The sequence below is a fragment of the Loxodonta africana genome, chromosome 10, assembly GCF_030014295.1.
Source record: "Loxodonta africana isolate mLoxAfr1 chromosome 10, mLoxAfr1.hap2, whole genome shotgun sequence".
Lineage (NCBI taxonomy): Eukaryota > Metazoa > Chordata > Mammalia > Proboscidea > Elephantidae > Loxodonta > Loxodonta africana.
The window spans coordinates 64,192,321-64,207,402 of record NC_087351.1 but is presented as its reverse complement, the minus strand read 5'-3'; the positions used below and the strand labels follow the sequence as shown (position 1 = coordinate 64,207,402).

General features: G+C 37.7%; 1 protein-coding gene across 2 annotated transcripts in view; it reads right to left on the bottom strand.

The window, feature by feature from the left end:
• PTGER2 (prostaglandin E receptor 2) overlaps window positions 1-15,082 on the bottom strand; it is a 53,718-nt gene that overhangs the window by 24,086 nt on the left and 14,550 nt on the right. Inside the window, exon 3 of one of the 2 annotated variants that reach the window (XM_064292477.1) lies at window positions 9,202-9,494. The exons of the other annotated variant lie outside the window; for it this stretch is intronic. Coding sequence (XP_064148547.1) covers window positions 9,309-9,494 — 186 coding nt within the window. The 3' untranslated portion in view covers window positions 9,202-9,308. Of the gene's footprint in view, window positions 1-9,201; window positions 9,495-15,082 lie in introns of those variants that run through there. 2 annotated transcript variants of the gene reach the window in all.

The window sequence follows — 15,082 nt, the reverse complement described above, 5'->3', positions numbered from 1 at the left end:
AATGTTCATGAGGGATATAGGTCTGTAATTTTCTTTTTTTGTAATGTCTTTACCTGGTTTTGGTATCAGGGAGATGGTGGCTTCATAGAATGAGTTGGGTAGTATTCCGTCATTTTCTATGCTTTGGAATACCTTTAGTAGTAGTGGTGTTATCTCTTCTCTGAAAGTTTGGTAGAACTCTGCAGTGAAGCCGTCCGGGCCAGGGCTTTTTTTTGTTGGGAGTTTTTTGATTACCGTTTCAATCTCTTTTTTTGTTATGGGTCTATTTAGTTGTTCTACTTCTGATTGTGTTAGTTTAGGTAGGTAGTGTTTTTCCAGGAATTCATCCATTTCTTCTAGGTTTTCAAATTTGTTAGAGTAGAATTTTTCATAATAATCTGAAATGATTCTTTTAATTTCATTTGGTTCTGTTGTGATGTGGTCCTTCTCATTTATTATTCGGGTTATTTGTTTCCTTTCCTGTATTTCTTTAGTCAGTCTAGCCAACGGTTTATCGATTTTGTTAATTTTTTCAAAGAACCAGCTTTTGGCTTTGTTAATTCTTTCAATTGTTTTTCTGTTCTCTAATTCATTTAGTTCAGCTCTAATTTTTATTATTTGTTTTCTTCTGATGCCTGATGGATTCTTTTGTTGCTCAGTTTGTATTTGTTCAAGTTGTAGGGACAGTTCTCTGCTTTTGGCTCTTTCTTCTTTTTGTATGTGTGCATTTATTGATATAAATTGGCCTCTGAGGACTGCTTTTGCTGTGTCCCAGAGGTTTTGATAGGAAGTATTTTCATTCTCGTTGCTTTCTATGAATTCCCTTATTCCCTCCTTAATGTCTTCTATAACCCAGTCTTTTTTCAGGAGGGTATTGTTCATTTTCCAAGTATTTGATTTCTTTTCCCTCGTTTTTCTGTTATTGATCTCTAGTTTTATTGCCTTGTGGTCTGAGAAGATGCTTTGTAATATTTCGATGTTTTGGACTCTGCAAAGGTTTGTTTTATGACCTAATATGTGGTCTATTCTAGAGAATGTTCCATGTGTGCTAGAAAAAAAAGTATACTTTGCAGCAGTTGGGTGGAGAGTTCTGTATAAGTCAATGAGGTCAAGTTGGTTGATTGTTGTAATTAGATCTTCTGTGTCTCTGTTGAGCTTCTTACTGGATGTCCTGTCCTTCTCCGAAAGTGGTGTGTTGAAGTCTCCTACTATAATTGTGGAGGTATCTATCTCGCTTTTCAATTCTGTTAAAATTTGATTTATGTATCTTGCAGCCCTGTCATTGGGTGCATAAATATTTAATATGGTTATGTCTTCCTGATCAATTGTCCCTTTTATCATTATATAGTGTCCTTCTTTATCCTTTGTGGTGGATTTAAGTCTAAAGTCTATTTTGTCAGAAATTAATATTGCTACTCCTCTTCTTTTTTGCTTATTGTTTGCTTGATATACTTTTTTCCATCCTTTGAGTTTTAGTTTGTTTGTGTCTCTAAGTCTAAGGTGTGTCTCTTGTAGGCAGCATATAGATGGATCGTGTTTCTTTATCCAGTCTGTGACTCTCTGTCTCTTTATTGGTGCATTTAGTCCATTTACATTCAGGGTAATTATAGATAAATAAGTTTTTAGTGCTGTCATTTTGATGCCTTTTTATGTGTGTTGTTGACAATTTCATTTTTCCACATACTTTTTTGTGCTGAGGCGTTTTTCTTAGTAAATTGTGAGATCCTCATTTTCATAGTGCTTGACTTTATGTTAGTTGAGTCGTTACGTTTTTCTTGGTTTTTATCTTGAGTTATAGAGTTGTTATACCTTTTTGTGGTTACCTTATTATTTATCCCTATTTTTCTAAGTAAAAACCTAACTTGTATTGTTCTATATCGCCTTGTATCACTCTCCATATGGCAGTTCAATGCCTCCTGTATTTAGTCCCTCTTTTTGATTATTGTGATCTTTTACCTATTGACTTCCATGATTCCCTGTTATGTGTATTTTTTTTTTAATTAATCTTAATTTGTTTTTGTGATTTCCTTATTTGAGTTGATATCAGGACGTTCTGTTTTGTGACCTTGTGTTGTGCTGATATCTGATATTATTGGTTCTCTGACCAAACAATATCCTTTAGTATTTCTTGTAGCTTTGGTTTGGTTTTTGCAAATTCTCTAAACTTGTGTTTGTCTGTAAATATCTTAATTTCGCCTTCATATTTCAGAGAGAGTTTTGCTGGATATATGATCCTTGGCTGGCAGTTTTTCTCCTTCAGTGTTCTGTATATGTCGTCCCATTCCCTTCTTGCCTGCATGGTTTCTGCTGAGTAGTCTGAACTTATTCTTATTGATTCTCCCTTGAAGGAAACCTTTCTTTTCTCCCTGGCTGCTTTTAAAATTTTCTGTTTATCTTTGGTTTTGGTGAGTTTGATGATAATATGTCTTGGTGTTTTTCTTTTTGGATCAGTCTTAAATGGGGTTCGATGAGCATCTTGGATAGATATCCTTTCGTCTTTCATGATGTCAGGGAAGTTTTCTGTCAGGAGTTCTTCAACTATTTTCTCTGTGTTTTTTGTCCCCCCTCCCTGTTCTGGGACTCCAGTCACCCGCAGGTTATCCTTCTTGATAGAGTCCCACATAATTCTTAGGGTTTCTTCATTTTTTTTAATCCTTTTATCCGATTTTTTTTCAGCTATGTTGGTGTTGATTCCCTGGTCCTCCAGATGTCCCAGTCTGCATTCTAATTGCTCGAGTCTGCTCCTCTGACTTCCTATTGCGTTGTCTAATTCTGTAATTTTATTGTTAATCTTTTGGATTTCTACATGTTGTCTCTCTATGGATTCTTGCAACTTATTAATTTTTCCAGTATGTTCTTGAATAATCTTTTTGAGTTCTTCAACAGTTTTATCAGTGTGTTCCTTGGCTTTTTCTGCAGTTATCCTAATTTCATTTGTGATATCATTAAGCATTCCGTAAATTAGTTTTTTATATTCTGCATCTGATAATTCCAAGATTGTATCTTCATTTGGGAAAGATTTTGATTCTTTTGTTTGGAGGGTTGGAGAAGCTGTCATGGTCTGCTTCTTTAAGTGGTTTGATATGGATTGTTGTCTCCGAGCCATCACTGGGAAACTGCATCCAGTCCAAATCCCTGCGGGACGGTTCCCCGGCTCGGACGCTGCTCTTTCTGCTCCAAGACCAGTCACTGCCTCCCGGGGACTTCTCGTACCGGCTGCGTCCCATGCCGCCCGTGGAACCGGCTGGTCCCCCTCCCGGGGTTAGTTCAGGGGGGTGGAGCCGCTCTCTGTGCTTGTGCCGTACCTGACTGGTACGCTGGCTTCAGGCTCTGGAAACAATCGCTGCTTCCCCGTATTAGTTCGTTCTCCGTCTCTAAATCTGTGTTTGTTGTTCAGGGTTCGTAGATTGTTATTTATGTGATCGATTCATTTGTTTTTCCGTGTCTTTGTTGTAAGAGGGATCCGAGGTAGCGTCTGCCTAGTCCGCCATCTTGGCTCCCCCCCACTTGGCTATTCTTGATCTTTGCTCTTCCACATGAATTTTAAGAATCATTGTGTGAAGTTCTGCAAAAAAAAAAAAAAAAAAACCTACAAAAAATCTTGATTGCAATAGTATAGAACTTGTAGATTAAATTTGATGGGAATTAATATTTGTACATTATTGAGTTTTCCCCTTCATGGCCATAGTATATCTTTCCATTTAGTTAGTCTTCTATGTCTTTCAGTAAAGCATTATAACTTTTTCCATGAAGGTCTTTCACATCTTTTGTGTGATAAAGCACTTCCTAGGTACTTTATAGTAGTTTTTGTTCCTTATAGAGTGGAATTTTTTGTAAAAATTATATTTTTCTCATTTGCTTTGTTTGTATATAGGAACACTCTAACCAAAAAAAACCCCCATTGCCATTGAGTCGATTCATAGGAATACTGTAGATTTTTCCAAATCAATCTTCTTTCTAACAATTTTACTGAACCTAAAAAAAAAAAAGCTATTCTTATAATTTTCTTACAGTGTCTGTTGAATTTTCCATGTAGACAATCATTATTTACAAACAATTTGTCTTCCTTTCTGTAATCCTCTAGTCCACTTCTTATTTCTGTTTTTTGTTTAAGGAATATATATATATATACACACACATTCCTTTTTGAATAAAAAAACAACCTGTACTGTTCGGGGGATAACCTGTCTAAACCATGGAGACTAGCTGCCTCTTTTATTCTGTGAGTACTACAAAGATCTTTCTAGAATAAGCCCCCATCTTTGTACCATTTGTTTTCCTTGGCCTAAAAGACGGTCTTCTTGGGAAAGTTGGTAGCTCACCCTTACAAACCCTGCTTATGGTAAAAAAAAAAAAAAAAAAAATGGTAGGAGGCTAAAAATACCCCCAAAGAGAGAAATAAGCCAAATAAGTCTTAATGACTGTGCTATCTTTTTTCTAGGATCTCCTTTGTCAGTCTAGGATATCTTTTCTTAGGCTCTTAATGCATCCTTGATGATGCATGTGACTTGTAGAAGGCCTGCTGAGCTCTCATGGAGCAGCACATGAACCTGGCCCAGGGTTCAAACAAGTTCAAGGAGGAAATCTAGCTCCTGCTGGAGGCAACACGGGCCTGGCTATGGCCTGGGGAAGCAGGTGAACTGGCCTTTCCATTCCAACAGATAAGCCAACAGATTACAAGAATGTACATGAAATGCAGTAGTGCCTGACTTTACACCAATTTTATGAGCCTCAACATGGCCATTGCAGCACTTCTTCCCTCCAAATTTGACACAAATTTCTCTTGTGGGCAACTCAAACCCAGACCCATGCAGAGACGTGAACTCTGGGAAACATAGTTATATCTAGCTTAGCTACTTTGACACAGTAAAAAGCTACCACACTTGCCTTGCTAGATCATCAGAAAGTATATTGTGTCTATCACATCATCTTGGCTGTGTACAGAATACCTTCGTTAAGCCAAATTTTAATTTTTTAAGAAAAGTCTACTAGGGCTTCATTTGAAAAGTATTTCTTTTATTCTAACACTGAACATTGTCCATCATATTTTCCAGAGTCCCTCAGAGTTGACAACGGAACTTTTTTTCTGTCCTTATTAGTATTAGATAACAAATGTCTACCACATCATCTACACAAAAGATGAGTAATATGGTATTAAGGAAAGAGCCGTTTTTTTGTTTTTGTACTACCTTAAATGCATAATTACTGTATTGTTTATATGGTTTACCATTGTAACTTTCCTCAAATCCTTTTTGGAAATAGTTGGGATACAAAAATAAAAACAAAGGATTTCCATGTATATGTTCGATTTTCATGGGACTTGCATTTCCAAAGAATACTCTTAATCAGTTCTTGCATTTCCAGAGAAGAATTCTTTCAGTGAACTCTTTTATTTACTTATGTTTGGAAACAAGGTATAATCGTCGTGATCTCTTCACAGTAAAAGTAAAAGCTCTCTTCTCAGGCGTGTATTTGCTATTTTTTCTTTTCTGCTTAATTTTCAAGTAAAGATAGAATTCTTCACTCAAAATAAATAGTCTGAATGCAAAACAAAACATTAGGTGGGTAAATTTTTAAAATGGAAGCCTATCATGAATGGATACTAAAAATTTTTTATATATCTGGCCTACTCTGTCCTATACGGTCACTATGAATGGGAATCCTGTCACTACTATTTTGAATCTTGTCTTAAATTCCTAGGAAACTCAAACCACAGCTTCTTGTTTTAAATTTTTAGGAAACTCAAACCACAGCTTCTTGTCTTAATCCCTGGGGTATCACTTTTTGGCAAAGAAAAGCAAATGATTATCAGATATGAGTTTTATTCTGTGTTTTGCCTTCAGAAAATTTTATGTAAAACAATGTATTTAAGTATAATAACATTATTTCTGAGATTAAAAAAAAACATTGCTATTGAATTGATTCCAACTCATTGTGACCCCATAAGACAGAATAGAACTGCCCCATAGGTTTCCAAGGCTGTAAATCTTTATGAAAGTAGACTGACACATTTTGCTCCTGAGGAGCAGCTGGTGGGTTCAATCTGCTGACATTTTGGTTAGCAGCCAAGCTCTTAACCACTGCATCTCCAGGTGTCCTCAAGATATAATTTATACCCTGAAAATCTTCCTGCAATATATAATTTTGTGACTGACCAAACTAGGCTTCCTTAAGTAAAGCTCTTGGTGAGTTAAAAGATGATAGAATGAGATCACAGAGATACATCTTACTGAATTAGTGTTAAGCTTTATTTATTTATTTTTCTCTTAAAAATTGAATAATGTTTGTAAGATTATTTGCAGGGAGATAACTAATCTGAGGTATATTTTCCTACCTGTATTTAGATTATTTTATAGATTTGTGCCATGGTTCAATTCCATAGATATTAATGTGATGCATGTTATATTGTCATAATTTGGATCTCAGAAGGTACAGTTGGATGAATGGATGGATGGATGGAATCGGATGAATTCCTTTTAGAAAATTAAAAGGAAAACTTTTAAAATGTGCCTTCAGTGGTGTATATAGTTTCAGAGAGAAAGCAAGGGTTGAATTAGTTTTAGATGCTCTAGTCAGTCTTTGCAAAGGGTTACAAGCATATTATTGATCAGAACGTTGAATTCATTTGATTTTCATTAAGGTAAAGATAGGAGGAGAGGTCAGTAATACCTACCTCAGAGACTGAAAATGGTTAGGTGCCAACCCGAACAGGCAAGTCGAGGTACTACAGACTGATGGGAAAGCAAGAGCTAAGGCATGGAGAAGTGGAACTGTATCTCAGCTCCGAGATGAGACCTTGGGGTGGAAAAGCATGAGATGAGGCTGAGGGATACAGCAGACCCAGTCTGTCCTTGCTTGCACTCTAAGAAGCTTGGATCTAACCTGGTATCTTGGTCATCTAGTGCTGCTATAACAGAAATGCCACAACTGGATGGCTTTAATAAAGAGAATTTTATTCTCTCACAGTCCAGGAGGCTAGAAGTCCGAAATTCAGGGTGCTGGCTCCAGGGGAAGGCCTTCTTCTCTCTGTCAGCTCTGGAGGAAGGTCCTTGTCTTCAGTCTTCCCTTGGTTTGGGAGCATCTCAGGGCAGGAACCTCAGGTCTAAAAGATATGTTCTGCTCCCAGCACTGCTTTTTTCATGGTATGAGGTCCCCATGTCTCTCTGCTTGCTTCTTTCTTATATATCTCAAAAGAGATTGGTTTAAGACACTAATCTTGTAGATCTCATCAATGTAACAGCCACTATTCCATTTCATAAATATCATAGTGAAAGGATTTGCAACACATAGGAAAATAACATCAGATGACAAAAATGGTAGACAACTACACAATACTGGAAATCATGACCTAGCCAAGTTGACAGATATTTTGGGGGAACACAATTCAATTCACAACATCTGGGGATGATAGGGAGCCATGACGTGGGACAACTGCTGACTTAGAAATGAATTGACCCAGGATAATAGTCACAGGTTGAACCCTTGGGTCTTATAAATGCAATGTTATAGAATGGTATTCTGTTCCTAGAAACCTATTTCGTAAGGCTAAAAAAAAAAAAAAATCAATCGCAAAAAAACAGAAAATAATACAGAAATATATGCTTTTATAAAAATGTATTAAGAGCTGTGTAATGCAAGCTACTTTTGAGAAGTTTTTTTTTTGCGTGAACTGTACAGAAGTTGATTTCTGTTTCTTGTAAATCTGTGGCAAATATGGGAACACTTCATTTTTCTAAAGACTCAATTCAAAATTAGCATCATTTGTCTTTAAACTCTTAGCTGACAATTCAATTAATTCACTAATTCACTTAATAACTATTTACTGGACACCTACTATATAAAATATTGTTCTAATGGTAAACAAAAGATGTTGCCATTATGGAGGTTTTTTTTCTACTTGGAGATAATAAACATGCACACGCACTACACATACACACGTGCACACACCAATGCCAGGTAGTAAGAAGTGTGGTAAGGGGTATAATGAAAAATAAACAGACTGAAGGGAAGAGAGCGAGGGGATGACTTTATAGAGTTATTTTATATTTTATATAGGTCAGGGAAGACTTCTCGGTGGAGGTGACATTTGCAGAGATACATGAATGTAATGAGGGGGTGAATGATGAGTCTGTCTTGGGGAAGAGATGAGCCTGAAATGCCTCCAAATGTGTTTGGATGGTTGGTATAGGGATGGGTAGGACAGTTGCTCATGTTACTACTTCTTTGGCAATCTCTCGCCGCAAACACAGATGTAGATTCGATTAACTACCTTTGGCTTCAGCGGGCTCCTCAGGGTCTCCAGTCAAATTCAGACTTGTTGGTAATATCTATCAAATTCATTAGGTGAACATAAACATGATTTTTTTTTTTGGTTAGTGTGTGTGTCTGTCTTATTTATGATAAGAAAGGTTTTAACCGAAGAAATTTGAAAGTATGGGCTTCTAATCACATGATCAGATTTTCATTTTAAAATGTCTGTAATGGTAATAATAACAACTAACATATTTTAGCACTTACGATGTGTTGGACATTGCTTTAAGTATTTGATTCTTCCAGCAATTCTGTGAGGTAGGCAACTACTACCCTCATGCTATAGGTGAGAAAAGAAGTTTAGAAAGAGTTAGTACCTTGATCAAGATTCACAGTTAGTAAGTAGCAAAGGCAGGGTCAGAAATGAGGTCTGTTCAACTTAAAACTCCAAGCTTTATACTACCCATTATACTATTCTGCTTCCGAGGACGCTGCTGCTGGCAGCAGTGTGGAGAACGAGCTGGGGAGGATATTAGGCTAAACAGAATGAGCAGTACTTTTGACTAATTTCCTGACAACCTGCTTCTTCACCTGGATGTTCTGTTACGTAGCCTCCAGGGTAAACACAATCCTCCTATGCTTCTGAGAAGGAGGTTTTAGGAAATTCATCTTTAAGTGTAGTAAATCTCCATTTGTCAGATTCAAACCCTTGTTGCATCTGTGCAGGTTGAAGTGAGTGACAAGAAGGTTGAAGTACTGCTATTGTATAGTTAAGAATAAATTCATGATTCTGAGGAAGCTGCCAAAGCCCACAAAATCAAATAATTACCACATAGGTCTGGACCTCTGGTGGATATACTGATGTTTTCTTTTGGACAAAATCATTTTCTCATATGATACCTAAAATTATCATTAAGTTGATGCTGAAATAACCACATATTTATTTTTCAAAGTAAACCATATAAATATAAACAACAGTTTATAGTTGTAAATGTGTTTGGTTTCTTTCTCCCTAATGGGAACATGACGGTAGTGGTGGTTGTTAGTTGCTGTCAAGTCTATTCCAACTCATGGTGACCTCACATGTGCAGAGTAGAAATGCTCCATATGGTTTTCAGAAGCAGATTACCAGGCCTGTCTTCCGAGGTGCCTCCGGCTAGGCTCGAACTGCCATCCTTTAGCCTAGTAGATGAGCATTTAACTGTTGTGCCATCCAGGGAATCCGTCTCATTAATTAAAGATGTCCATATTAAAACAAGATTATCCTAAGTAAATAAAAACAGAGGAAGGCCCTAAAATCTCTATAAGATACAATTTCAAATGTGTGGTGTATCTGGCAACTCTAAGATATCATAGCATTAGGCACCAGTGAACAAAGCATACAAAGATCTCTGTCCTCCTGAAACTCACAACCCTGGGAGGGCCAGTCTTGAGGTATGTTAGAAGGTCATTGATGTGGAAAAACAATAGCATAGGGAAAGGAATGGGGAGTGTTTTGTGTGTATATGTGCAATTTTAGAAAGGGTGTACAGGGAAAGCCTCACAGAGAAAGTGTCACAGGAGGAAAATGTCGGAGGTGAAGAAGGGAGGACGTGATCTATGGCTATCTGTGGAAGAACATTTATTCCAGGTAGAGGCAACAGTCAGTTCAATGACCCTGAGAGAGAAACTTTCACTGTGTGCTCCAGGGACAGCACGTTGGCCAGTGAGGCCAAGGGGCAGGGGGAGAAAGATTGGTGGTGGGGGGGGCGGTGGCGGTGGGAGGCCCAGGTGATGGAGGCAGATCATATAAAACAAAGATCTCACTGATTGGACATCTGCATTCCTATCCCAGTTCCAACCTCCTTCCTTGCTGTGTGACCCTGGCAAGTGACGTAACCCTTCAGTGTGTTGGTTTAAAATTAGTTATCATTTTTTTTCCATATGACTTCTCTTAATCCAAAATTCCCATTAACACAGTACTCCAATTAGTTGTATTTTAACATATTCAGATAGACAAACTAAAGGCAAGACCTTATTATTTTAAAAGTCTTTAATACTGATAACACAGGATCATTTTTTACTTCTTTCCCCCCTTAGTATTTCTTTACAACCATTATGGTTCACTGTAACTTCATTAAGAACACAGAGAAAATTCATAGAAGAAAGACAGAAATCTGACTCTCCACCTTCCTTAGCGTTCCAAACTGGAATTTCATGGAAAGATGTGGACATCTAAGCTAGCTTTTCCTCTCAGAAGTGGGTGTCCAACTCCCCAGTCACCATAATAGGTAGTAAAGAGAATAAAGATCTCTAGTTTATAGTTAAGCCTACTCTTCTTTTATCGGAACACCTACTCACACCAGGAAGATTTATTTTTACAGGTCAAAGAGTAGTACACCACAATATGCAGCCTGCAGTGTTTTGGTTATTGTGTCTTTCATTTTACAAGTAACATGAGGACATTTATTTTTAAAAGCATAAAAAATTAATGTTGGGTTTTCAAAAGTCTAGGTTGTTTTGGCTTGTTCGTCTGCACACTTTTCAGTGTAGACATATTGAGCTGCTCTTTAAGAGCTGAGAGATAGTCTCAACTATGTCTTCAAAGGTTTAATTGTGCAGCTGTTGCAATTTTTAAATGTTTATTTTATCAGGACATGTCAGGCACACTCTTTGGGCTGAGATGAGTATTGGCCAGCTAACTCTAGTAAAAATATCCTTTCATAACTGAAAGCAGCAAGTTTCATTTTTGAAGGAAAATGTCTCCGGGCTACAGCACTGGCATCTAGTTCCACATCACCTCAAGGGCCAAGTTATTAACAGAAAAGACCAGGTTCAGTTAACAAGCCCAAAGCTCCCCAGCCCTAGTCTATGGAGTCTATCCAAGAACTTACTGGCAAGACAGAAACCGAGTGACTGCGTGGTCACAGGTTGGCAGGATCAAGCACATCATAAGGTACCTTATGAGGATGTCATTAATGACCAACTCACTTCACCTCTGCATGCCCAGTTTTCTTCTATGTAAAGTGGGATGTTGTTGCTTCTTACATTTGTTGAAGGTTAGTGTGACCTGGTTGCTATGAAAGCTTTGTAATCTAGAGTTGCATTAATAGAAATATAATGTCCAGGTCAAGCCAGCAACTGACATGTCAGCACTAGTGACTGGTAAGATCAGTTTAGAATTATTTGTGTTTGGTTCTGGCTCTACATATTAAGGTGAGCATTGGTAACTTGGATAAGATCTGGAAGAGGGCATCAAAATGGTGAAGTGTCTAGAAACAATGTCATATAAAGAACCCCTGAGGAAATCAGAAATACTTTGCTTAGAGAAGTCTTGGGTGCTGGTTTCAGGAACTTGAAAGGCCATCTTGTGGCACATGTACTGGAGCTATGTTGAGAATCTTTAGAAGATGGGTGTGTAAATGACACGAAGCAGATTTCAGTTTGATGATAGAGTTGTGTTTCCCAACACACAAAATATTCTGTTTGAATAATGTATCATGTCCCTGTGCTGCTCCCTTTTGCTACCCCTCCTTGACTCTATTGTGGGGGAAAGGGCCATGTTTTGTGTCCTGGTCCTGGGAGTGAAGAATGGGTAGTAGAAACATGCAGACAGAAGAAAAGACATTATTAATGGGGGTGGAAGGAGCATGCATACTTTTTTTTTAAGGGAATTCCATAGTTATCTAAGAGTTTGAACAAGCTGACCTCAAAATTCTAGGTTCCTGAGGGTTCTATTCTAGGCCCTATCATTTCTTTTGTTTAGCAACTGAGGTTTTAACCACTGTGTCACCAGGGCTCTGATTGCTGATCAGATACCCTAAAAAATATTCATGAATTCTAATAAACCAAACAGGGAAATATACAAAGAGTTATCTACAAATATACTCACTGAAGCATTTGTTATGAACACCAATGTCTAACCACCGGGGATTGATCAAATTAGTTTTTATACATCTATACCAAAAAAATAACTATGTGGTTACTAGCAATGCTGATGTGAATGTATATAGCGGTACCTGAATAGAAGGTATAATTATATGCCAGAGTAATAGATCTTACTTTAGTATTAAAATTAGTTTCAGCAAGGACAGCCTAAGAAAAAATTTATTTCAACTTTTATTTAATTTTTTTAATTAAAAATTATCCATCTTAAAATTTTGAACATAGTCTTATGTGTACATGTACGGAAATGTAGAGTCAACATTATAATCATGTGGTATTTTTTCTTCCCTCTCTGTTTGAATCTCAGTCTTCCTCTATTTATGTTTACATTTCTCTACGTTCTTTCACATATACCCACCTTCATTCCATTCTCTGAAATACAGACTCTTCCCTCATGCTTATCATCATTCCTGACAGTTACCCAGAGTTAACAAACCACCACCACCACCACTGCCACCACCGCCACCACTGAGAACCAGAAATCTGGGCCAGATGGGTGTGAAGAGGTCAGAGGGTCCACTGAACTGTACATCTAGGATAATACTAATTCCTAACATTAGCATTTACCCTCTCCAAGCACCATGTTAAGTGGCCTGATTGCATTTACTCAATCAATTCTCAAAATGATTAAGGAGGTGGGTAATTTTATTATCTTCATTTTATAGGTGAGGAAACTGAGATGAGAGAGGTTAAATAACTTGTCTGACAAAACTCCAGCAGTGAGACAGATCTTTAACTTACTGGCTAAGTCTTGATTTTACTGAAAGGAGCAAGGTTGAATGTGTGCATCAAAGAAAACAGGACCCAGTGGCAGGAGGAGAGAAGACAGTCTGTGCTAGGAAGAGGGTGGTATGGAAGGGGATGAAGTAGGGTGGGTAAAGGAGTAAAGACAAATTCTGTGGTAGCAGGAAGGGCAACATTGGTGATGGCCTTGGGAACTACATGTTGCCCAACCTTTTTCTACTTTGTTAAAATTTGCTTTTCCTTGATTTTTTTTATTGGCCTTTTAGACTATGCAGAATTGCTAAATTAGTACATACACTCTACAATAGCTATGTAAACCATTCTGAGCTATGTTAAGTTTGGGAATATGGCCTGACCTCAGCACTGTTAAGTGAAGCCTTTCGAGATTTTCTCACTTGGTAAAAAAAAAAAAAAGCAGTCCTTAAAAATAAGGCTTCATTTCTAAACCAGTGTTCATTGCCTCTCAATCTGCTTAAGAATAGCGATTATTCTGTATTGCTGTGGGGTGGAGGAGGGACAGAAAGTTGCTTCAGTCTGATTCTCTGTCTTCCAACCACACAATCTACCTCTGGAGTTAGGTAACTATAAATGTTGAGCCATAAGGAAGCAGGGTCAAGCATTTTGGAAAAGGAATCTATAATACTTTACTCCCTTCCATACAGATGGATTCGTATTCTCCAAGCCTTCTAGGGTACATCTATTTAGAATAAAAGGTGAGAAGAGGGACTGCCGACTTTGCTGTTCTAATTTTTGTGTTGGTGCAATTAAAAAAAAAAAAACATTTTTAATGTACTTATGCTGCATATTCTTCAATCGCCCCTCAAGATCTACTCTTCACTCATGGTTTGTGCTTCACAGACTGCATCACCCCTTGCTCTCTGGGTTCCAGCTTTGTTGACTAATGCGAGGAATAGGCAGAACACCAAAGGGTAGGAGAAGTCCTCCAGGTTCTCTCTCTGTGTTTGGCAGTAGCTGTTTCTCTACTGAAGACCACAGCTTTTGTCTGGTGGTAACTTCTACAGTTCTCACTGGTTTCTAGTAACTGCTTCAGACCTAGGAGTGGCAATAACTTCCTGGGTTGCTAACCCTGGGCTCTCTCATTATCCCTTGTTGATTCCCTTCACCTTGCCCATCCCTCTATAAATAGTCCCTTCATAAATATTCCTTAATTATCCTTTTGAGTGTGCCATTTCTCTCTGCCCAACCACTCATTGATTTTTTTTTTAGGAATGACTATATTTGACTCTGCATATTTTTAAAAATAAAATAACATGGATCACAGAATTAAACGACCAAAATTGATCTTTAATAGTACATACATTTTGTAGGAAATAAAAAAAATATAATTCAAGAAAATTTGCTTACCATAAAAAAAAAAATCACAAAAGCTAGCAGGAAAAAAAGGAACTTTTTGAAATAAAAAGTAATGCCCAATACATGGCCTTTGCCCCATGTATAAATTAGACTGTAGCTTTAATGAATATTTAAAATAATATTTATTTCCATAGTGTATATTTCAGGTGCTCAAAACGCTTTCTAAATAAAAAAAATTCAATTATAATGCTGTTGGGTGATTGGAGGTATGTTGCAAATGTGCACCCAGACAGGAAATCCAGTGGGGCTAAGTGTTTGATGAAGGCAGGAGACAGTTATCAAATATTCAAGTTGCAACACCACCTGTACTGCATAGGTGCTATAAGTCTACGTGTATAAAGTACTCATTTGGTTTGAGTAGGGACTCTTCCTAAGTTCAGGAAACCACTAAATTTGGCTTAAGCTAAGTGAAATAATAAAACGTCTACCTAAGTGAAAGCTAAGTGACTTTCTCTGCCTTTCAAGTTCATCAAATTCTGAACCTGAATATTTTGTTTTTTCTTGGATCAAATCAGAGCTGACTTGACACTAACATTAGGACAATCCTCGGCTCAGGGCCTTCTGCCAGCATTGTGGTTTTGGGTTGGCGTGATTTCTGGAGCTTTTTTTTTGGACTGGCTCTAGGTTGTCATTGGTCTAAGCCACCTCGAGATTCAGGTCTTCTGAAGGCTCTCTACAGCTTCTAACCAAACTCAGGTCCCTGTGAGATCTTTGGAGACGTGAGACTGCAATTTAGCACCATATTTCCTCAGTTCTTTCTCGGAAAAGATGACCTGGGCCACTGTGAGCCACCCAGGAACAACTCAGTTCA